At 42.3% G+C, this 25282-nt stretch overlaps 1 protein-coding gene across 1 annotated transcript in view; it reads left to right on the forward strand.

Annotated features, from left to right (window-relative positions):
* Positions 1-6: 6 nt before the first annotated feature.
* The window catches only part of SHC3 (SHC (Src homology 2 domain containing) transforming protein 3), a 105705-nt gene continuing 80429 nt past the window's right edge, over positions 7-25282 (forward strand). Inside the window, exon 1 of the mRNA XM_004685037.2 lies at positions 7-122. Coding sequence (XP_004685094.1) covers positions 21-122 — 102 coding nt within the window. The 5' untranslated portion in view covers positions 7-20. The remainder of the gene's footprint in view (positions 123-25282) is intronic.

Genomic DNA, 25282 nt, shown 5'->3' on the forward strand with positions numbered 1-25282 from the left:
CCGGCCCCCGCGCCCCTGCCATGCGCGCGGCTAGGAAGGGCCGCCTCGGCGACGAGCCGCCGCCACGCGCCCCCCACTCCAATGAGCAGGTGCTGGGCGCTGGAGTCACCTACGTCGTTAAGGTGGGTGCGGGCGTGGGCCTCTGGGTGGGGAAGCCAGGCAGGGAGCATCCGCAGCGGTATCCTGGAAGTCGGGAGCGGCCAGCTATCCTGGCAGCGGTGACAGGGCACGACCAACCTGGCTGTTGGTTCCCATCCATTAGGAGGGTGCTTGCCATCCATGCCCTCACTCTACCCTGCTTTAGCCCAGCCTCCACAATCATGGCATGTCTGTGCCGCCTCTATTCCCTCTGAGTCCTGCCAAGTGCCCCATTCTGCATGGGCCCCCTGGCTGGTAGCTGTGAATTAGGCCCACCCAGGGGGCGGAACACTCTTCAAACACAGGGCATCCCCTGAAAGGAGAATTGCTTGCGGTGTCACTACTTTGGTTGAATGTGCTGGGGCTGCAGGGTGAGCGCCTTCATTTCCCACAAGGAACTTCCAGCCCCTGGATGGCAGGCCAGATGCTGTCTGGCTCTAGCATGGGCTGGACTTTCTCACCTGGCAAGGGTTGCTTTGGTGTCTGTGCCTAACTGGGTTTACAGCAGGTGAAGCAGAATTTGGAACTGTTTTTCCAAGGTACCTTCATTTGAGTTAGGCTAGTGGGGGCTGAAGATGCACCTCCAACCACAGGCTGGAGATTGTTTTTCCTCCAACATCAAGAATGACAACATCATGTCTGACACGTCCGTGAAATTCCTCCCTTGTGCAAGTATTTAATGATATTTAAAAGATTAATACGCAGCACTGTTCAATTGAACTGTCACATGGTGTGTCCTGAATGTTGGGTAACCACCAGCCACACAGTGCCCCATGGCTGGCCAGACAACTCCTGGGCCAAGATGTAGGGGTCAGTGGTGCATATTTCAGTGCTGTCACTCCAGTCCGGGCTTTGAACAGAAACTAGGCACAGATCTATTCCCAGGGCATTCGCAGTATCATTGAAAAGCCATGGGAATCTTCATTCAAGCAACAGCCCCAGTTTAAAAATTCTGCAGGCCACATTCTCAGGTACAAGTTTGTATCCTGATAATTTTGGAACCAAAATATTCAAGGAAACAATGAACTTTGTGATTATCCTTACATGTAAAGTACTTATGAAGTAACATGACTGTCAGTGTTAAAAATGGGCTCTCTTTTCCCTTTGAGGCTGCCTTTTCATTTTCATCTTGGTTTCTGAAAATTAATATGTTTTACCAAAAGGAACATAGGTCAGCAAAAATATTCACATCTGGTTGAGTTTATTATAAAAGAAAATGAATATTCTTCTTGCAATCCTTCTTTAAGTTATATAACCAGGAGCCCAACCCCAAACGAAACAAGAAACCCTGACAAGTTTGAGGTTAAAACAGAGTATGTTACTTCTAGTGTGTTAGTATAATTGCTGTTTCCATAGGGGGAAAAGCCTATGTTTAAAATAGAAAAATAGCTTGGATGAAGCTTTTTATACTTGTTATGTGAAACACAGACAGTAATTTTTATATGGAGGGAGAATTCTCAAACTTACACCTTTAAAGTTTTCCTTAAAAGAATCATTTGCTTTCTTAAGGCTTTCTCTTGCTTTCTGCATAATGAAGGCAGACATTCAGGTCTAAAGATTGTGCTTAAAGGAAGCTGCTGTGCATGGGCGTCTCGTTGGCTTAGGGTCTGTGACATCCTCAGCGGATCATGGGGTCTGCCCAGAGCCTTCTAGGTCTGGTGTCTCTGCGTTGTGCTTTAGCTAATGGGTTGCATAGCATGACTGATTCATGCTTGGTGTTCCCAGTCTATACTCGGCTCTGAATAGTGGAGTCATGCGAAGGTAGGCTCAGGCGTTGTTCCTGCTTCCCTTGACAAGTTTGAAATCACAGAGCAAAGACAAGCAGAGGCTAAGCTATGTCTCAAGCACGCGTTTGATGCTAATACACTCTCGTGACCCTTTGTTGTTGCGCATTTCTGCCTTGCCTAGGCTGAGTTGGGAACCATGGGCTCATTTTCTTGAAATCTTACAAACTTGACTTTATTTATTATTATTTATTCATTTATGAAGAGTTTTACTGGTATTGTGCTTTTAAAGATTTCTGGTGGCTAGAAAGGGGCAATCTTTATAATCTGACTGTATGTCATTCTTTATCATCTGATTGCATAAAAATGTGAAAACCTAGCAGCTGAGAAAGAACTTATTATTCCCTTTAATTTAAATTTATTTCTACATTTAGGACAACCTCCAAACATTTTTCAGTTATCTGAAAAATCCATGTGCTGTTAATTATAGATTTTCCCCCTCATTGAAATGCCTACTTACAGATAATATTAGGATATTATTCACAAGATTTATTCAAAAATATTTTAACGTAATTTACTTCCATGGAAGTTAAAACTGAAAATCAGAAGTCTGGTGGGTTTGGATAATCTAGGAAACATCAGACTCCGTGCACAGCAGGTTGTAAGATTAATTAATGAAGCATATAAAATTTACAAATGGGAAAAGTTCTGAGCAACACCAGAATTCAGAGCTCAGAGCATGATTAATTAGCCCTGTGTGCCATTACTGAGTCTGCTGTTAATGCCAGCATACACTTATGCAGACAGGGCCCCCTGAATTTGCACCCCCAAGACTAGATTTGTGTCTGCTGGTCTTGTGGGTACCCCATAAATATGTCTGCCCCTTATTTTTTTCTTTTGGCCACATAAAAGGGAAAGAACTAGAAAACCTTCCCTTAGTAGACAGAAAAGAAGGGCCCAACAGCAAAGGACAATGAATATTTTCACTACAATGCCATTAAAAAGGGTTCTAAATTTGGACCCCAAAGACCAATAAAAACACAGACCTTGATAATGCTTCTGTGCAGCTTCAGCTTCTGCCCAAGCTGATAGGTCCCGACAGAAACTTGAGTGCCTGTGGGTGCCGCTGCTGGTCCTTAGTGGTGTCAAAAGGCAAAACCCTCATGCTTCGCCCAGAGGCAGAGCGCAGAGACTTCAGGAAGGAAAGACAGATGTGAACTGTTGGGACAGCTCTCAAGCAAAGTCAGTGGCTCAGTGGAAAAATCGTGGGGAGACAAACATGGCCTTGAGTTTGCCCCTGATCTCCTGACTGGAGGTGACGTGGGTTAGCCGGGAGCCCCTAGGTACCCCAGAGAATAGCCCTTCCTCTCAGCTTGTCAGACCACAGGCTCACACAAGCATATGCAAGTCCCCTTGGCCAGAATCAGGGTCCCAGTGAAAGCAGCTGTATAGGTGGCTCATTCCTCAGCATGGCACTTGATGAAGCGAGAGCCGCCCACCTGGTGGGCTTATCTCAGCCTCCACGCTGTGCAAGGGCGGCTGTGCCTTTCCTAAGGCACAGGACATTCTCACCATCAGGGCACTACTAAGTTATTTCTCATATGCTTTTTGGTTTGCTTTTTGGAATGAAATCTTGTTTTTATCAGACCTCTCTAAAAATTACTTTATTTCTCTAATTTGTGAATCAGATCATATTTATGGTGGTGTGAATTATTTATCTTATTTATAAAGTTTCTATTGCTTTTTATAAGTGATCTTTATAAACTGCATGTACTCTGAACTTTATTTTTAATTGGTGTTTCTCCCCACTTCTCTCAATGTCTACAAAAATACCTAAATCGTCTTTTTCTTAGCACTATATTCCATTGATGACTATGGATTTAGGTCACATTAGATAGTTCTTGGCAGACTTACTTCAAGTATAGCCAACACATACTATTATGTTGGGGTTGACTGACTGTTGTTTTAATTCTAGATTAAAAAATTGTTCCATGATGTGGAGCAGGATTAAAAAGTTGTTTTGTTGAAAGAAATCTCACAATATGGGTAACTTAGAATTAAATATTCTTTAAATAGTTTGCAAACAGTTTAAGAAATTCGTTTGAGGTTAAAAACAACTATCAATTTGATATGGAAAATGTGTCTTTTTGCTTCACACAAACAGATGTATTCAATGTATGTGTGTACATACACACCCTACAAACCGTATACACAATATACTATACATGTCATACCACACAAACTACATATACCACATACAATACACACCACACACAAATCCACATATTACATATACCACATCCACATCACACACTGTATGCACACACTACACAGGCACACACCACACAGACAACTTGTGATGACTTGAGCAGAGGTTACTTCTTTCTTTTATTAAATGTCAAAAATTAAGACAAAAAAGAAAATTCATTATGTTCATTATGTGCACATATACATTGAACAATTCATAGATGGGCATACATAATATTTATGATGTGCAATTCATTGACATCAAAGGTGGTAGGATTAAAAAAAGAAAAAACACCGAATGTCATATTCAAAACTAATGATCATCACCTTCATTTCTTCTATATTCATGCTTAAGGAAAAATAATTCTGAAAATGGGCTATTGATGAGACTGATCATATGAAGAATTAGTAGCTTGCTCCTCAATTTCCCACTGGGCTTCATCTTAGAATTGGATCATATATTGAGGACTGTAGTAATGATATCTTGGTAGCAAATTTGCAAGCCCCACAATGGTGGAGTGGGGAGCCCCCGGCCCCTGGATGGCATGGTCCCTCTGAGCAGGGGCATGGTCTGGTGAGGCAGGGCACAGTGGGTGGAATCCAGTGCCACTTGGTCACTTTAGGATGTGGGGCTCTGGAGGCCAGCACACCCTTCTAGACCTTTCCATGACTGTGATACTATTGCAGGAAGTAGAGGGCAGGCGGTGCTGGGCTGGCTCTTGCGCTGGTCTGGGCAGTGGAGGGAGGTACCGTGATAGGATACAGAGATCTTTTCCCAGACCTCATACAATTGCAGAGGATCTCTAGGACACAGCACTGCAGCATAGCGGTGTGCTGACCCCCGCTGCTGGACCTAAAAGGGCACAGTGAGGATTCAGCATTATAAGTGAAAACAACCAAGAACAAGTGAAGTTAAATGGAATTATTTAATAAAGAAATTAGATGGCTTCAGATGTAGTGGAGAGAAGTGATCAGTTGTGCAAATTTCCTGGGTTGAAGACAAGAAAAAAAAATTTGAATTTTAACACACCAAAATCTACAAGATGAGGTAGATAAAATGTCTTTATGGAGGGAGGCATCCAAACTAGAAACAGCCTGTGGAGTGAACGAGAAGTGTGCATACGTGTAACCTGACAAGTTGGACATTGACAGGAGTCTGTGTGCCACTGCATAACAAACCTTACAAGTTGTTTTTGGCCTGGCAAGTTCAGAATTACTTATTTTCCACTGAGGTACAAAGGCAACCAAGTCTGCTCACATGATTTCCTTTCCCCTCCCACCACTAGCGTGACCACTGCTGGTGTGTTTTATTTGCTATCCCAGCACTAGGATTGCTGACTTTTCCCTCAGGAGTCATTTCAGAATTCCAGAGTATAAATGAGTATAAATAACCAGCCATGCGTATAGATAACCAAAATGACACTAATTAAAACTTGGGGAGAGTGGGAGCTGTGAGAACCACCCATTTACAGCAAGATCCCGGACCACGAGCAAGTTCTTAGTCACGGGCAATGCTGTGCTGATCATCTTCTTGGGGAGTCAGTGAGAAGGTGTTGCAGACACCCCCAGCTCACCAAGAAGGAGAGGCCAGCTGCTGATCTTCATGGAGAGTTGGCATCTTCTAGTATCTTCTAGCTGGGATGGGCCTCTGCTCTTACAGGGTGGATGGTAGCAGCTAGCACATTCCTTGGGCCCTTGGATTCTGAGCTCAGACTTATCATGCTCTGCGTAGCTGGCCTGGCAAGATCCACCGTCTTCCAGCAGAGATTTGGTTTTCTAGCCATGATTTTGGTTGCTGTGGGGAGCTATAGATATACCTAGTAGCCAGAGGGAAAGCTGAGGGAAGGAGCTAGGTCACCTTGTCACCTCGTTAGCCCAAGGCTTTATGGGAAAGCTATGTCAAAGAGCTCATTGTGACAATGCTCGCCTTTGACTGTGAATCCACCCTGTGGTGTTCCCTGAGATGTGGTTGATCTTTCACATGAAAACTGCTCAGAGGAGCTTCTCTGCCTATTGCATGGGCAGGAAAAGAAGCAGAAATTTTATTCTGAAGTTTGAGAATTTGAACTTGTCTGAACCCTTGGTGGGACTTGGCCTTCACCCAACCTCACACCAACAGTATTCTCTGCTGAGATTCTTCTGACAAACTTCATTTAAACAAATTTCTTTCAATGTAATTGTTCACAGCCTAAAAGGGATCTTCAGAGACTACTAAATACTACTGCCTTTTGCTTTGCAAATATTTCACATATCTAATGGAACCTGCTCAAAGAGAAATATGTTTAACAAAATTGGAAAATCACAGCTTGTTTTGGGTGCTGTTGACAAAGAACTATCCTCTAACCTGGTTTTCAGCAAAAGCAGCTGATTATTGGGGCACCTTGTGGTTCCTCTCAATGAGGAAGTGACGTAATGCTGTTAACCCTTGACATGAGTAGGTGAAGGCATGATAATTTGGGACATTCTTTGTCTGAAACAGTCTGCTTTTGTCAATGACACATCACCCCTCCTGGAGGTTGACATAGTGTATGCAAGCAGTTTTGTTCCAGCTGGGTCTTGGGGTCACACTATGTAGGGTCCCACAGAGCTCTTCACTTCCTGGACTTGGCATGCCCCTCTAGCTGCCTTTCTCTCTGGCCTTGTCCTGGACCCGATTTCCCAAGTTGCCCAGCCAGAGAAGAGCCTGGCCAGCAGGTGTCCTGCTCACCCCTGACCCTGAAGTAGGCGAACAGATGTTTGTCTCTGAACATAGAATTATTTCTATGAGATGGGTCACCTGAGAGGGTCAGGATGGGAGGCAGGGCCCACTTGTCAGGCTCTGGGACCCCACACAGAAGCATTCCCATCTCACACCAACCATGAACCTGCTCTTGCTTGCAGTTCTATGAGTATGGAGAGGTCCTTTGATTTCTTTGTAAAGCCTCTCTTTAAAAATTGTAAGCATTATTTAAACAATGTTTGAAAATATGCATACAACATACAAAACATCAATACCAAAAACGGAGAGAATGGTCTAATGAGCCATAGGCGCTCCACGACCAGCAGCTGACTTCCATAGGGTCAGCTCATGGCATGGGTACCTCTGCCCACCTGCCTTCCCAAATCATCACGGTTGGCTTCCCTCCTCAACGCTTGGACAAAATTCAAGGTTTTGACAAATAACCTGCAGGATTGACTTAACAGCAGCTGCACATATGATAGCACAGTGAGTATCCAGTGTACACCAATGTCCCTGTGCTTGACAGGCTGGTGCCGACAGCCTCGTGCTCAGCGGGACAGCCTCTGTGGTCTCTCCTTCAGAGACAGGATAACTTCCACCAGCCCTGTGTCAGGCCTGCTCAGCCTCTGCTGGACCACCTTGTCTCCCAGCCCAGTGGGGCCAACACTAGCAAGCAGACAGCCCTTTTAGAAAAGGGTGCTCTTCCAAACTGCCCTGAGAGCGTTAGTATTAGTCTAGGGTGTCCATAAAAAGTGTCAACAGGAGGTGCAGATATTCAGAAGGAGATTCGTTATAAGAAATTGGCTTATATGATAATGGGACTGCAAAGTCCTGGGGTCTGGAAGATGAAGCAGCAGGTTTGGGACTCAGGAGAGCAAGTGTTTAAGTGTGAAAGTTCAAAGGTCACAGGCAGGAACAATTCCCTCTTACATAGGGAGGAAAGTCAGTATTTTTTTCTATTCAGGCCTTCAACTGATTAGACAAGGCCCACCCACATTGGGGAGGGCACTCTGCTTTACTCATTTTATCAATTTAAAAGTTAAATTTGGCCATCCCTGGTAGTGCAGTGGATTGGATGCAGCAGTGCAAGCGAGCCGCAGCCACCTCAGTGTGTGTTCGATCCCCAGCCCCAGAGGTGACCACATGGCGCAGCAGACTTCTCCTATCTCGCCTGCTGCTCCCCTCAGCAGTGTACTTCATCAGTTTGTCTGTTCTGCTCTCCACTCTCTCTCAGAGATTCTCTCTGGTGAATCTCTCACTGCCCCTGCACCTCTGGCCTGAACCCCAGTTCTGTATGCATAAATAAGTAAATCTTTAAAAAAAAGTTAAATTTATTCAAATATCCTCCCCCAAACACCCAGAATCATATTTGAATACATGTCTGGGCACCCTGCAATTCAGTTAAGTTGACATATAAATTATATGTACAAACTTTTGAAGTCTTATCTAGACTTGACTGCTAGCTGATCCAAAAACACTTATGGAGATTCTGATTCCCTACAGGGATGGATATGAAGAATAAGAAAGGCCAAAACAACTGGCCTGGAAGAGTCACAGATTTCCTTATTGCTTTGTGGGCAAAAAGTAGAGACACATTTAAAGGCACCTCAAACATTTTTGAGGGTTTTCTTTAGGCAGATGGTGAACCAGGAGCCTGGGAGATGAAGCAGACATTATGTAATTGATGACCCCAGCTCACGAGGAGAGCTGTGAAACAGGAGTGTGGCTATCACACCTGATGTCTCATCCAAGACTTACGGACAGGAAACTTAGCCATTTAGCATGTCTGTGTTGCAGAATCTCAACAGGAGCTGAGGTCCCCAGGAGGAAAAAGAGATGTTTCTGAATCAAGGCATGTCATGAAAATGGAAATGTAGTCAGGTTTTGGGGTTTCTGGCTTTAGGAGTTCCTTGGTCCTTGATTATGGTGACAGGAGAATTTACAGCCATGTCTTTAGCAAAAGCAAAAGCCCAGTTTTTTTAGGGACAGAACAAAAGAAGACCCAGGGAGAGGCCCCTGGGTGGGAGAGTGCTGGTTTGAACAGCTGCAAGTAATGTGTGGGGTTCCAGTTCTTCATGGAGTTCAGGGACTGCTCACTTGGTCCTTCCCTGGGGTGCACTGTGTGGGTGCTCCCAGAGTGTGGGTTTATCTGTCCAGGCAGCAGCTTCTAAGTCACCCCCCACCCCCGCCCTGCTGTGTGGGGCAGCAGTTGGGAACAGGGCAGAGCGTGTGGCCTGAGGTACCAGGGCAGGACATGTGTCAGACAGCTCTGCCCTTGCCTTGGAGGAGGGAGAGCATTTTATTTTGGGGGGATTGTCCTGTTTAGGGGGACTGCCCTAATATCCAGAAACTGGCCAATTTTGAGGAATTGCCCTGCTCTAGGTGCTTCTTAGTATCCTTAGACTTTATCAATCCTGCCTGGAGGTTGGGGTGGGGGCTGCCTCTCTTCTCTGGGAATTTCTGGCCTGTATCTGGGCTTTATCAGCTCTGGCAAATGTTTTCGAGGGGCCTGGTTAGAGTTGGCTGCTTAATTTTCTTTAGGCATTGCCCTCCCTGCCTTAAATGTCAACAGATTATTTTTTCTAATTTGCAAATAATGATAATAACAGGCAGAAACAATTATACTGTCATGGATTTTAAAAAGGCATTTTGATATGTGCTCCTATGTTTTGGCCTAGAACAGATGAAAGCACAAAGTGTAGGCAAGCAAATGCACTGCGGCCCAGCCTCTGGCAGTCACGTGGCCTTAGAGAATGAGAGGGCAGGCATGTCAGGGAGCCAGGCTGTGCCCGCAAGAAGGGGTGTCAGTGGGCAAACGGCTCTGCTGGAGGACGCCTCTCGGTGCACATGGTCTTGGGAAGTCTCCGCCCTCTGCTCTGTGTGGCCGCAGGACTGCAGGAGACTGGGGCACGGTGCACAAGTGTTGGTCTTGGTCTTCACACTTGGCTGTAACCTTCGGAGTCCCCCCACACTCTGCGTGCCTCAGGGCTCAGGACACTCCAGGCTCAACCTCAGGCTGACACCAGAGATTGTGCTTTTTTAAGGATGATTATTTGTGAGGCTTGAATGGCTGCACTAGCTAAAGACCAGAGCTGTGATTTTCACCCCTGGAAGTAGCAGCTTCTGTAAGAGATAGTAACTCTGTCTGCGGAGCAGCTTACTAGCTCACGTGGAAGAATGCAACAAGCAGTGGCAAGGAGGGGGCGTTGCATGGCCCCCAATCTCACTCCTGCTGTTTGCCAATGTGGACGAGGGCCCTGGGCAGGGGTGTGTGGATAAATGGTGAATGCTTGGCTCTCTGAACAAATCAATTATGATTTGTAGTTTTTGCTATTTTTGTGGTATAATAACTACTGGCCTGGGGCTGTCTAGAGGTGGGAAGGCTGAACAGTGACAGGCTTTGCTGAGTCCTAACTCAAAATAGACCAGAGTACAAGCTACATAATGATCAGAGAGTGTTAAGTATTTATTACCTTTTAAAAATATACCTTAGGGTCCTCCCTGATGGCGCAATGGGGTAAAATGCTATGAGCTGTCTGCAGTCCCTGCAGCATGAGTTCAATCCCGGCCAGAGAAGTGACCCGCATGGCACAGCAGACCTCTCCTGTCTCACCAGCTGCTCCCCTCACCAGTGTATTTCAGTCTATCTGCCTTTTCTTCTCCCCACTCTGTCTCTGGTGAATCCTCTCACCCCTTGCACTTCTGACCAGTACCCCAGTTCTTGCATGCATAAAAAAGTAAATAAATTTAATAAAAATATAATTTAAAATACAATTCATGTTCAGTGGGAGAGACCCTCATCAGGTCTCTTCCAGCCTAAAGCAGCCTCCCCTCATTTCACTTTCTCTCTTTCAGTTATGTCAGTATATGGCAGTTGGTTTCTCTCATCCATGGACAATGTCTGGAAGAGTTTCCTCAGTGACCCCCTAATTACAAGGTTAAAACCATTCCCTTTTCACTCACCTCCTCCTCCAGCCTCTCCAAGACTCCTGGCAGCTCTTGGGGGCCTTCCTCTGCAACATCTGTGCAGTCCTCTTTCTTTTTTCTGCTTCTGGATTGCTGGGGGGAATGCCCACCTGTCCGCTCAGCCATCATGAATTTATTGTTCCACTAAATATGCTACTCAACTGTTTCACCCAACTATTATTAATTGAGATCTCATTCTGGGGTAGCCCATGCTAGGAATTGGGGATAAAGAGGTGAAGTGAATAGACACGCTCTCTGTTCTTTGGTGTTAATGGGGGACTAGGAGAGGGAAATATGGGAGCACAGATTGGTGGCAGTTATGTGAAAATCAAAGGTGAAGCCTCTAAGGAGATGTGTGGAATGGTGCCCTGAAATGATGAGTACGAATTGCCTGGGGGCATCAGGTCTATGTTTGCAGACCTGTGAGTGTGTGGGTGTGGGGGCAATCTAAGAGTGGAGGAAACAGTATCCAGTGTGACTGGAGTATATGAAGACAGGGGTCAGCGACAGGGGCTGGATCCAGGGAGAGAGGAGGCCAGGCAAGTGCAGTGGGACGCACGAACAATTTCTGGAGATTTCCTATCACTGTGTGGAGAACTGATGAGAAAGGCAGGAATGAAAGAGAAGACACTTACACAGCATGACTGTGACACAGCTTAGACCAGCTTCATGGGCTGAAGACCACAGCGTGCATGGAGCCCAGATCTGTGTCAGTAACTGACATGCAACAGGCCCACCCACTGCCTCACAGGCCTACGTGAGCATGTCTCAGACTGGATTCATGGCCGTTCCCAAGCACTGTCTGTTTGCTAGTTCATGCTGTCACCAATCACCCACTTCTCCAAATTCGTGACCTCACAGCCATCTTTGAATTCTTCTGTTTCTTAAATCCATCATGGTTGTTCAGTCACTAAACTGACTTCTGCTCAGTGGCTTTCAAATCTTCCTTCTTTTCCTTTTCTTCTGTCTTGATTCATGCCTCTCCATTTCTTTCATACTATTGCATTAAAGTAAATGGTCTTGCCAGATGGGTGCTTTGGGAAAGACTCTTCTATTTAAATTTGATAAAAATAGGTGATAAAGGCCCTCCCTGGTGGCGCAGTGGGTTAAAGCACAGCACTAACAAGCTGAAGCCACTTCAGCATGAGTTCTATCCCTGCCCCGGAGGTGGTCCACATGGTGCAGACCTCTCCTGACCCGCCCACTGCTCCCCTCAGCAGTGTACTTCATCACTCAGCCTGTTCTGCTCCCCACTGTCTCTGGTGAACCTCTCACCATCCCTGCACCTCTGGCCTGTACCCCAGTTCTGTATGCATAAATAAATGAATCTTTAAAAAAAATAGATGATTAAAGTCTCAATGAAATATTTCAAACAAAACTGGTATTTGGAGAGAAAAGAGAATGTTTCCCTCACCCCCTTCCCAGTACTTCCAGTTTTCTTTCTCTCTGAGATAATCTCATCAACTGCTCATATTTCAGAACTCTGCATACAGACCTTTTCTTTTTTTTCATTTTTTTCCCTTTTATTACACAAAATAAAGCATTCTATAGGCATTGTTCCATGACCTGCACTTTTCACTTAATGGGTCCTGGAAATTGTTTTGTCCCAACTTCTGTGACTGGCCGCAAGAAAGGAAGGCAGGAGGCAGAAAGGCTGAGCAAGCAGAGTTTATTGCTCCAGGACAGCAGCTGAGATGGAGCCCCTAGAGTGGGGTCCGCAGCTAATGCCAACTCAATAAGGGGGAAGGGTCTCTTATATAGGTCCTAAATTCAGATTTCAAAGGGGTGATTCATCGCTCTGTCCTTGATGTAAGGCCCAGTTTGTTATCACCTTTATCTAGTCCCATCCCAACGCAAGGACCCATTAATTAGATGCAAGGCCCAATTTATTACCACCTTATCACTCTTGGATGCAAAGCCTGATTTATTATTGCCCTTATCCATTCCCTCAGTAAATCTCCACATTTGGTCACTCCCAACAGAAATCTTTCAATAATAGTACTTATAATGCTGTTTCATTCTTTTGGGCATTTGCTTAATACTCAAATTTATGGGCAGACTAACATTTATTCAAACAGTTCCCTGTTGTTAGACATGTGGGTAGCTTCCAATTTCTCGCATCTTTCTAATTGGGCAAATACTTTTGCCTGCATGTGTAATAAATTTTAGCTGATATTAATTCTTTTCTCTTTTTGTTGCATTGGTTGCCACCTGGAATATGATGATAAATTTTCTTGGGAAAGGTTAATTTTTCATCATTGACTATAAAGTGAGTCCTCCTGTGTTTTTACTATTGTGGAGGACATTTGTTATTTTATACACTTTCATAAGTTATGATATTTTTTCTATACTTTTGCTCTTCTTCAAAACTAAAAATATCTGAAATGGCAAATGAATTATTTAAAAGTGTTTTTTTTTTTAAACAGCACATAGTGAGATAAATATATTTGTCATCATTTTCTGTTAATGTGGTCAGTTATTTTTCTTCTTAAAATACATGTCTCATCTCTGTAATTAAAAGTTCTCTTTTGTATGTCTTTGCTATTTATCTAGCCAAATTTTACCAGCACATTTCCAAATGGAAAGCTAAATTCTGGACCATTCCCATGTGCCCCCAGCTCTAATGAAAACATCCAGATTCATGAAAAAGAGGAGGGAATGGGTCAACAGTATAAAGACTCAATTGCTTGCTTTGTCCTGTGGGAAGATTGTAGATGGTAAAAGGAGAGGTAGAGTGAATTTCCAAAAGGAAGTGATGATCCAGTTGGGCAGGAAAAGTTTCTCCATTTTAAAGAAAAAAACTCACTTTCCATGAGCTACTAAGAAGCCAGTAGGCTAGAGTTGTCCAGTAGAGGTCACCAGAAGGGTGGGTTTTTTCTGGATGGAAAGGCTGTTCAGACCCTGAAGGTTGGAGAGAGGTGGCTGTTCAAGCAGGAGCATCAGAAAGAGGAAAACTTTGGGGGTGAAAGTGGGCACAGCATTTGCCGACCGCTTAGGGCATAACTGCTGTAGCCTGGTTGCAGTTAGAGAGAAGCAGAGGGGTGAACTGTCCTTTGTAACATGGACTGAAGCCTTGTGGAGCTGGAAGGCACTCAGTGCTCTCTTGCCGAAGGCTAGGCCCTCAGGAAATCTGGCTAGCTGTGTCCTTAAAGGCTGGGGCTCCCAATTTAGTGGTGGACCAGCCTATTGCTGGTCCCTGAGTGGTTGCTCTGGATGATTCCCTCTGTCTACTGACCTTTATCCTCGCATCCTGCAGAACTACCCAACCCCCTAGGCAACAGTCCTTAAGGTGTTACCCGCATCTCAAGTTTCCCCTCTACAAGCTAAATGTGTATCCATGTCAGCAGTCTTATCTCACTTTAACTTAGATCCTCTTATCTGTTTACTTCCTAGTTGTAAATAACTTTTAAAACACTGTTCATATACAAATTTTGGTGGAATTAGTCTAGTTGGGGTTTGGGTTTATTCTATTTTCAGAGTTTTGTTCCTCTCCTAAATATTATCAAGACCTTAGCCCCTATTGCTACATGACTGAGGATAATTTCATCTTTTCTGTGACACAGCTACCTTACTTCCTAGTAAAGGATGGCAGGGCTTACATGTGGCTTATTCATTAATCTACAAGCAGAGTTATAGATTTCTAAACTCACATTTCCTTTTATCAAAGGTTCAGTGTAGATTCACCTCTGCTGCCCACTACTACCTACAATAAGCCACTCAGTTAAAGTCATCACATAGTCTCTGTCATCAAAACTCAGGACTAAAATTGAGAATGAAGTGGAATTGTCCTTGGAAATTAGGTGTCAAACATAGCAAATGTCCCACAATGCACTGATAGTGTAACAGGGTGGTCCCTAGGAAAAGGGTTCCCTGCCCAACCCAAAAGAGGGTGGAATTGAGCAGGAAGGAGAAGAATTTGGAGAGGAGACTGAAGAGAAAGGAAGCAGGATGGAGAGCCAGGAGACTTGAGGGAGGTACATGGAGCAGAGACATATGAAGAAACTGCACTTCTTGGTTCTGTACTGGTTGAAACAGATGTAGGTGAGAGACCCATGTGGAGGTTGACTATGGCAGCGTTTATCTTGATTTTCATTTTGCTCTTTTCCTCTCAGACTTGTCTGGTCATTTCTTAACCTTTTCTATGGGTCCCTAATAGAAGATGCTTTAGACTTGTGGCGGGCTTTCAGGCCTTGCTTTAGGCCAACCCCTTTTGGGTAGAGTTTTACCCATGAGTAAAACTCTGGTGGGTAACTTTGGGTGTCTGATTTAGAAACTATATTCTTTGTCTTTTCTGTGTTGCACACTGATTGAATTATAGTTTCTTTCCATTAAAGGTCTTATATGTTTTGTCTTGATGTGGTGGATGGCAGAACCTATTTAGAGCAGGCAGGTTTGGGGGTTCAGTTTTGTCCCTTTCTCCCTGTCCTGTAACAGTAGAACAAATTCTGGTGCATTCACAGCATGCAATAATGTGCAACCATTTGAAACAGTAAATTAGAATCCTGTTACTGCTGACTGGAAGAGGCTTTCACAAGGTACTGTTGGATGAGACGAACAAGATGCAACAAGGTACACGCACAATATAAACTTGTCTTAGAATAAAAATAAGTGCAGAAATACTTGTATATATTCACAGTTATGGACGAAAGCCTCAACAACCCACTCTGAGCAATTTATAGGCACCTATGCAGGAAACCAGCAATGATACACAAAAATGAACAACATGATGAACCCATAGGCTCTAACTGTATGCAGAATGCTCCATGAAAACACAGCATAACATCAGTTCTTATCGAGTGCCTATGGAATACTAGCCAAGATAAACATTTTAGACCATAAAACATATCTTCCCAAACCTAAAGGAACTAAAATTACATAAGATGTGTTCCCTAATCATTAAGGAATCACCTTAGAAATAAGCAAGGAAAGACAACTGAAAAGTCTCCAAACACATGGAATTAAACAGTTTACCTCCAGATCACCCAAGGGACAAAAGAAAAGTTTCAAAAGAAATTTAAGAAATACATAGGATTGAATAAAAATGAAATGACAACCTACAAAAATATGTGGGACTCAGCTAGAATGGTGCCAGAAGGGAGATTTATAGCTTCACCTGCTTACATTAGAAAAGAAATTTTTCTAATCAATCTAAGTGTGTATCTAATGATACTATAAAAGAACAAAATAAACCAAAAATAAGTAGCTGGAAAGAAATATCACCAATAAAAGCAGAAATCAGTAAAATGAAAAAGAGAACATCAATAGAAATAAATCAATGAAACATAAATCTGATTCTTTAAAAAAATCAATAAGATAGATAAATCCAGTGTGACTGACAAAGAATGAAAAGAGATAAAGCAGAAATTACCAACAGCAAGAATGAAATGGGCTCCCATGACAAAGCCCTTGCTCTCGGCCCTTTGAGTTCAGACCATGGGCTGATGGGCCCCTGAGAGCAAGTTGAGTGAGGTGGCCTGTAGAAAGGTCTGTGGCACTGAGTGGAATACAAAGCCAGGCAGATGACAGTTCCATCCAAGAATACGGAGGCCCAGTTCTGAGACTAAATAATCGCAGCAGTTAGTCCCCAGGAAAAAAGTCTGATTGGTTAGAGATATGGCCGGTGGCAAGAGGTCAGGCTGGTGTCCAACAACAAGGACTTAGGAGATCATAACAAAGGCCAGCTTGTCCTGTCACCTTTTGTAGGGCTGGGCAGAGGGTGATGATGGCGATAATGAGAAAACCAAGACTCAAGAGGACACATTTTCTAAGACCAGACATAATTTGGTGTGAGAGTGAGGACAAGACTGGTGAATGGAAGCATTAGAATAAAAGGGACTGGTTAGCCTTGCCTTCTTCACACATTAGCCAGAGGGTGGCTTTAGCTGTGATACCAATATGTATTTTTGGAATATTTCTTCCCTCTTTTCCTTTGACTTTGAATAGCAGATGTGGCCTATTGCACGGCTGTGCTTTTCAGATGAAATAAAGCACAGTGGTTTACTTTGAACCAAACCCCAGTCATACTTCCTCTCTCTGACTCAGCTTCCTTGTCATAAGGGAGATGGATGACACACTCCACCAGCTAACATTTACAGAGGCATTCCAGCTCTTCTGAGGAAAGCCTATATGGCCTTTGTGTTCATACAATTTGTGAAGTGAAAGATTAAAAGTGAATTGTCACAGGATGGAAACATAGGGTTCAGGCTAATTTCTTCCCCAAATTTGGGATTTGGAAAAAAAAAATCTGTTAAGAGAGGTAGGAAAATGAAAGTGGGTCATCACCTCTTTTATTACCCAATCCATTTATTCCCAGACTGTCCTCAGCGCTCACCTGTTCACATGCCGTTTGTGCCCTGCCACACCAGAAACTATTTTTGGCCTATAACGAGAGGTATCCTGGGTTCTCTGGGCCCATGAACAATTGTAACTCTTAATCGTCTACTTCCTGGGATAGAGACTTGTTGTGCCCTCTGCCTGCTGGAGGTGACTACAGCACTGTCTTTGTAAGGTTACCAGGAGGAGTGAGGGGAATGAAAGTTTGTAGGGTAATTGGCTCTGTGCCTGGTAAGTGGTGGATGAATGTTCCCTATCTGAGCCATCCACAGCCCTATCATTAAATCCAGAACTTACCTAGCCAAAATTCTGTGAATCAGGGCCAACCTCTGCCTTCAGCCAAAGAAGTTGATTATTCATTTGCAGTATTCAAGAAAGAGTGCTGTTATATCACAAGATTGTGACTCTACCCGGTGTCAGCTCAGCTTACTAAAGCATGTCAATCTATTTCACTAGATGTTGACATGAGTTTGAGACTCTGTGGGATGAAAGCCGGAAGTGACTGAGTGTTCTTCCTGGCATCAATTTTGGATTCTTTGGTTTGCCAGTTGTGCAAATCATTTTTGAGAATTCCAGTGTGAACAGCACAGACCTGCCATGGGAGGCAGATGACAAGGTAGTAACCAGCAACTGACTGTGAAGCCTTTTGGGAGGGAGTAGTCTGGCAGGGCTGGTTTCACATGACTGCAGCTTCCAGAGCAGAAGTCGATGGTGTTGACAAAAACCTTGCCAGTGACCTCTGTCCTCATAGCCAAAGAATAGAAGCTGAGCTAATGCAGGATTCAAGCAACATTCATTGTAATCCTCCCCGTGGATTGATTGTAAATTATTTTTTTTTAAAGATTTATTTATTCGGGCCCTCCCTGGTGGCGCAGCGGGTTAAAAGCACAGCACTGAGAATCTAAACCCACTTCCGCATGAGTTCGATTCCCGCCTGCCCTGGAGGAGATCCACATGGCGTGGCAGACCTCTCCTGACCCGCCCGCTGCTCCCCTCAGCAGTGTACTTCCTCGATCTGTCTGTTCTGCTCCCCACTCTGTCTCTGGTGAATCCTCTCACCCTCCGCATCTCTGGCCTATACCCCAGTTCTGTATAAATAAATAAATAAATAAATCTTTAAAAAAAAAAGATTTATTTATTCATACGGAACTGGGGTACAGGCCAGAGATGTGGAGGGTGAGAGGATTCACCAGGGTCAGAGTGGGGAGCAGAACAGGCAGATCTACGAAGTACACTGCTGAGGGGAGCAGCGGGCGGGTCAGGAGAGGTCTGCCACACCATGTGGTTCTTCTCCGGGGCAGAAGGGATCGAACTCATGTAGAAGTGGCTTAAGCTTCTTAGTGCAGTACTTTAACCCGTTGCACCACCAGGGAGGGCCTACTTTAATTTTTTGATGCTTGTTTGTATTTTCCAACTTTTTGTGTAATGGTCATACATTTATCACAAAAAGAAAAACATTAAAAGTAAAGTATTTTCAAGGACTCCCTTAAAAGCAATGATCTTTTAGCCTTATTTATTGAGAAGATAGGAGTTCATACAACCATAAGTGCTGAGCTCAGCACACAAACATATATCACACTGATGCAAACTCCCCACTAAGACCTAAAGGCTCTGTTGTGCCCAACCCAGTCACTGCCTTCCTAAGGGGTACACTATTCTGATTTCTACCACCATTGATTAGAACAAGTTAATAGCTTTTTAACCAAAAAATGCTAACAATACTGACTAAGATTGTGCCATTATGTTCTATTTCTCTGGTGTGGCTAGTAATTTTTAAATAAATTTGAATTAGAAGTCCAGTGTGCTGCCCATTATGTCATAGAGGCACCTTATTTTCAAATAAAGTTGAGATTATTTTTAAAGGAAATTTTATAAATGTATGTCCTTATGTCAAAATCCTACACAAAGTTGATTAGGTAAACTCATTGATGAAATTTAGAGTTCTCCTTCTCTCAAGTATATGTATCTCCATATATATTCATAATAAATAACCTTAGCTTTTGTTTTACTAAATCACGTCATTTTGGACCCTGGAATTATTCAAAAACAATACAAACAGAAGCAGACCAGATTTTTTTTTTAATTTTTTTTTTCAAGATTTATTTATTTGTGCATACAGAACTGGGGTACAGGCCAGAGATGCGGAGGGTGAGAGGATTCACCAGAGACAGAGCGGGGAGCGGAACAGGCAGATTGACCAAATACACTGCTGAGGGGAGCAGCGGGCGGGTCAGGAAAGGTCTGCCACGCCATGTGGTCACCTCTGGGGCAGGCGGGAATCGAACTCATGAGGAAGTGGCTTTAACTTCTTAGTGCTGTGCTTTAACCCGCTGCACCACCAGGGAGGGCTTAGACCAGATTTTTTAAGGGGGAGAGGTGGGTAGTTGTTGACCTAAAAAATTTAAGATGGCGTTATTGAACCAGCTGTTTGTAGTGGATTCATTGCATGGTTAGGCAGAGATGATTAGGGCCTTCATGGTGAGCTCCTGACACTGATGGTCAAGTAAACTTTAGCAGTTCTAAAGAATTTTTTCAAACCTATGCTTTCTGGCGCAGAATTTTTCCTGAATTTAAAATGAGTTGCCCCATATTCTTCAAGTGGATGATGTTTGAACTCTATTTACTAGAATGGCTGGTAGCACTTAAATACGCTAAGGCCACCTGGCTCCCACTGGGGAGAGTCGTCCATTTGGATGAAAGCCACAACATTCACAGACCTCCCTGGGCCTTCAGTCTCACATGGTTGACTCTTATATGAGTCACCAGGGAGAAAAATTAGGCAGGAACTTGGTTATAGTGATTGTGACACATCATATCTTTAACCCTAATTTCCTAGTTTCCTATGGTCAGCCACCCAACAAACTCTAAAAACATTCAAGTCACTGAAGACAAGTTCCACTAACATCAAAAGTAAAGGAAGGGAATCATTGGCTATTCAAACCCAGAAGTCTATGCATAATTTGATGAATATGGACATGTATAGTAAATAATCTTTAACTTTTTTTAATGGAGGCAATACAAGTTAATTATAGAATAATTAAGAAAAAAGCTTAAAGAAAATTAAAATTACCTGTAGTTATAATCATCCATGATAGTGTCTATTGAGATCTCCATATTTTTGAACCTTATTCTCATTTGGAAAAATTGATATCAATATCAGTGACTCTCCAAATCACTAAATATTATTGGAACACATGGTTTTCAATGTCTATACAACACTTTGTCCCATCAATGGAGTATAATTTAGTTATATCTTTTGCTATTTTTGAATATTTATTTATTTAGGTATGAAGAACTACCTCCCTTAGGATCCTACTATTATTGTTATCACTTTTTCCCCACCACCAGCTCTATGTCTCCTGTCCTTTTCTCTCTTCCTGCTCCTTTCTAATATCAGAGCACTCATGGTATATATTACTGTCTACTGATTTTCTAAGTATCTTACTTTTTCTACCACCTACCACATAAATGAATATTTGTCTTTGTCACTTTGTAATTTTTGAATATTTGAGCTGTTTCCATATTTATCATTGTAGAAATTAGTATTCAATCATTCACTCATTTATTCAGTAAATTGCACTGAGTTTTTGTGTCAGGTCCTGTTCAGGTACTAAGGACATAATTGGGGACAAAATAAGAGACGGTCTCTGCCCTCTTGGAGCTTACATTCTGGTGAATAATTCAGAAGCTAACCAAATAAACTAATCAAGTAGACTTAATGAAATAATAATCAAATAATTTCCAAGCACAGTTATGCGTAGGAGAGGCAAAACAATCTCCACAAAGAAGAACAGTGTTAAAGAATCACACTTTCTGATTTCAAAACAATATGATAGTAGTTTAAATATAGACATATAGATTAATGGACTAGAATTGAGAGTGCAAAATAACCCATACTTTTATGGTTAATTTATTTTTGACAGTGTGCCAAGGCCATCTTTTCAGTAGATGACACTGGGACAACTGGGTATATCCACATGCAAAAGAACAACTTGGACCCCTCCTCTTATTTTATATAAAATAAACTCAAAGTGGGTCAAAGTTCTATATGTAAGAGTTGAAACCATAAAACTCCTAGAAAGCAAAAGGATAAATCTTTGTGACCTTGGATTAAGCAATGGTTTCTTAGATATGATACCAATAGGAAAATTACCTGAGGGAAAATAGATAAATTTAATTTCATCAAGATGAAAATCTTTTGTGCTTCAAAACACATGCAAAAGAGTAGAAAAACAAGCACAGACTGGGCAAAAATATTTACAAATCATATGTCTGACAGGGTGCTGGCACCATAATATATAAAAAATGAGTACAACTCAACAATAAAATAAATTTTAAAATGAGCAAAGAGTTTAAGTAGACATTTCTCAAAATGGCTAATAATGGCTACAGATGGCTAATAATCGCATGAAAAGATGCTCAACATCTTTAGTCATTAGGAAAATGCAAATCTAAGCCACAATGAAATATCACTTCACACCCCCTAGGACAGTTAAAATAAAAATGATGGACAATAGCAAGTGCTGGGGAGAATGTACTGGAATTTCAACGCATACATTGCATGTGGGAATGTAAAATGGTGCATCTGCTTTTGGAAACTGTTTAGCAGTTCTTCTATGTGTTAAAGAGAATTACTACATGACCCAGCAATTACATTCTTAGGTACATAACCAAGAGAACAAAAAACATACCTTCACACTAAAACTTGTATGTGAATGTTCACAACGGTGTTGTTCATAATAGCTACAGACTGGAAACAAACCAAATGTCCATTAAACAGCAGAACAAAAAAAACAGAATGTGGTCTAACCACATGGTAGAATAGTATTCAACTGTAAAAGGAATGAAATACTGAGTCATGCTGCATCATGTGTATCGCAAAAAACAGTAGGCTGGGTGAGAGAAGTCAGTCAGTCACAAAGACACTCTATCTGAATCCATTTATACAGAAGGTCCAGAAGTGGCATCTCTGTTGCCAGTGGTTCTTAGGAGTTGGGGTGAGGAGAAGATAGGGAGGAAATGCTAATGAGTCCCTACCCAGATTTGTTTGGTGCCATAAGTATGTTCTGGAATTAAATGGTAATAATGGTTGTTCAATAGCCTGAAAATACGAAACATCACTGAACTATATACTTTGAAAAATTGAAAAGTTTTATGGCATGGAACTTTTATCTCAATAAAACATGATTACAAAAATTCAGCCATGTGAAATAACATGAACCACATGTAAAGGAGAACTCAGGTCATCAAGGATCGGCGATTTGAATGCCTAGCTGAAAGGGGGAGTTTGCGGGAACAGTGGAAGGCCTTTGGAAAGGTGCAGAAGGACTAGCCTCTTCTTGTCCATCCTCAGACTAGGTGAAAGTAATAAGACTTGACAGTTTAAATACAGTCTCATTTCTGAAGCAATAAAATTCATTGTAGAAAATGATGGCATTCAGATAAATGACAAAGTGAAAATGAACCACACTGCACTATTGACAAAGATGAGGAGAAAAATCCTGTCAAACACCAGAAGCAGATGTGAAAAAAAAAAGCCACTTTTTATGAAAAGTCACTGGAGATACTTAGATATGTATTGTGCAGCAAGAGTTCATATTTAGAAAATAGTACATAACATTGTCAGTGATTACATGTGGTGCAGACCCACTTGTTTAAAATCCACACTCCCAGCAACCACATTTTTAGAAGAGGGAACACACACTCTGAAGGCTGAGTAGTTTGTTGAGGACCCTGGGAGCCAGACAGGGGATCTGTAACCTCGACTGTGCACAGCCTGAGTCCTCTCTTCTAACTCTTAGGTGAAAGGCAGGGGTTTCTGCAAGTTTAAAGGGATTTACTTTTGCCAGTTCTGCAAAAGTGAGATACCCTTCACAGAACTGTAACCTCATGTTTTCAAAGTAACATGAGACACAGGAGTGGAACTTGGGGGGCCAGTGGTTTTCCCTGTTCGGTTTTATATTAGAGGGCTTGTCCCATAGAAGAATTAAATTTGAATTGTGGATTATTCAGCTTAAAAGGCACACCCTGCTTAATATTTAGACTTAACTGATTGAGCAGGTAACTCACATAATAGATATTCCATTTAATACCACAATTAATCATTAGGAAATGCTAATTGTTGATTCAACTTGGAAAAATGTCAGCTTATTAATGTTTTAGGAAATGTACCCATAGACTCAGTTAAGGCTTCCCTGTATCCATTTCCAGGGCCCTGTTACAGAGGAATGAGAAATTGGCAGCTAGATAAATGGAGAAAAAACTTTGAAATTTATTGTAATAGTGTAATGGTCTAATTGTTTTTTTCCTTAAACTTGTTTTTTAATAAATTTTTCTTTTGAAATAATTGCAGTCTTATTTGTTGCAAATAAAACACACTATTTATCCCACTCTTTCTGCTAAGCTCCACTACTCCACCCTTTCAACCCATTGCTCTTTACCAGCAAATACATAGTCTCATACATTGATTTGGATTAATACAGAGAAAGCCCTGTTTGATAGAAAAATATCCACATTCCAGAATAATTTCAGGGAAACACAGCTAGAGAATGTTTCAAGTACATTACATATCACAAACCAGTACAAATTGGTGTTAATAAGTGAAATAAAAAGTTAATGACAAAATTGTGATTCATAAGATTCTTGCATTATCAAATGAAGTTTTATAAGCTTTCTAATTCTGATTACTGGAGGGATGTCGACAGCCTTTTAACTTGGTTAACCCTTGATGAATATGTTCAACAATCATTTATTTTGTACCCACTCCATGTGAGCTATTGACAATGCAAGGATTAATAGACACGGATTCCTTGGAGTGAGGGCTTCTTGGATGATGTTGGGGCCAGAGCTGGGCTTGGGGATGCTGGTCCAGAGCACTACCTCTATATTTGGAGGTAAACTGGTGTGCTTGGGAATTGACAGGGAGGGAGGGTAACAATGGCAGGAGTCTGAAAGGCTTAAATGCTCTTTATTTTGAAATTTCAGCAGCATGGCTTCCTACCTTCTCTGGGTCAGGCCTTGCAACATAATAAAAATGATGTGGGCCATTAAGGATCTAAAGAATCCCAGGGAGAGAGCACAGGGGAGAAGAAGACATGGGACACTAGAAATGAGGGGATGAAAAATCTGGCTTAGCAGTTTAGATGGTGAGTGGGTACATGAAACCAAAAGGTGGTGAAGTGTAAACTGATTTATTCACTCATATATATTACCTGCTCTTCCAGGCTCAGCGAGTAGAGAACTTTGCCTTGTTCACTGGGTCCTACCCAGTGCTAGGGTTGTGTCTGCGTGTACTGAATGAAGGACATGGTTGAAGGATCTTTTTCTTTTTTTCCAGTTGTAGACGTAAGTCATTGAGTGTAGTTAAGGTTCCCGCCCTCATTCTGTGTAATAACCATATTGCACGAATATGAACTATTTATTCATTCCACTGTTGATGATATTTGGATTTCTTTCCAGTTTGGAGCTGTATGAATAGTTCTGCTATGAAAATTTTTGTACAGGCACATCTTGGAGGTCTTTTGGGTTCAGTTTCAGATATTGCGATTGAAGCAAATACTGTCATGAAGCAAGTCACATGATTTTTTGTTTGTTTCCCAGAGCATATGAAAGTTATGTTTACCCTATACTGTATTCTACTAAGTGAGAAATAGCATTATGCCTCAATTAAAGACATTGCCAAAAAATGCTGAACATCATCTGAGTGCTGGAAATTGACTCCCTTTTTTCACTTGTAATAAGTGAATTTCTGTAAAGCACAATTAAGGAAAATGCAGAAAAATGAGGTATATCTATACATTCCTTCTGTGGACAAAATTTTTCACTTCTTCAGAGTGGAATTGCAGAGTCATAGGTATATACATGTTCAGCTTCAGGAGAAAAAGCCAAACAGTTTTTCCTAGTGTTTGTCCAGTTGACACTCCTACCAGTGTTGAAGGAGAGTTCCTACTGCCTGGTGGGGGAGGTATAGAGTGCCATGTGTACACGGGCTTCAACATGCTTTCATCACTGATGAAACTGACCACTTTATTTAGTTTGTGCGCCTGCCACTCAAAATTACCTTAGGGTGTAATGCACAAGGTTGAATAGTATTTTTAAATTTTTGGCTAACATTCCAGTCCAAAGGAGACAAGAGACTCATATCCTATCATTTCCC

Source organism: Condylura cristata, unplaced genomic scaffold (genome assembly GCF_000260355.1).
Source record: "Condylura cristata isolate star-nosed mole 26May11 unplaced genomic scaffold, ConCri1.0 scaffold00017, whole genome shotgun sequence".
NCBI lineage: Eukaryota > Metazoa > Chordata > Mammalia > Eulipotyphla > Talpidae > Condylura > Condylura cristata.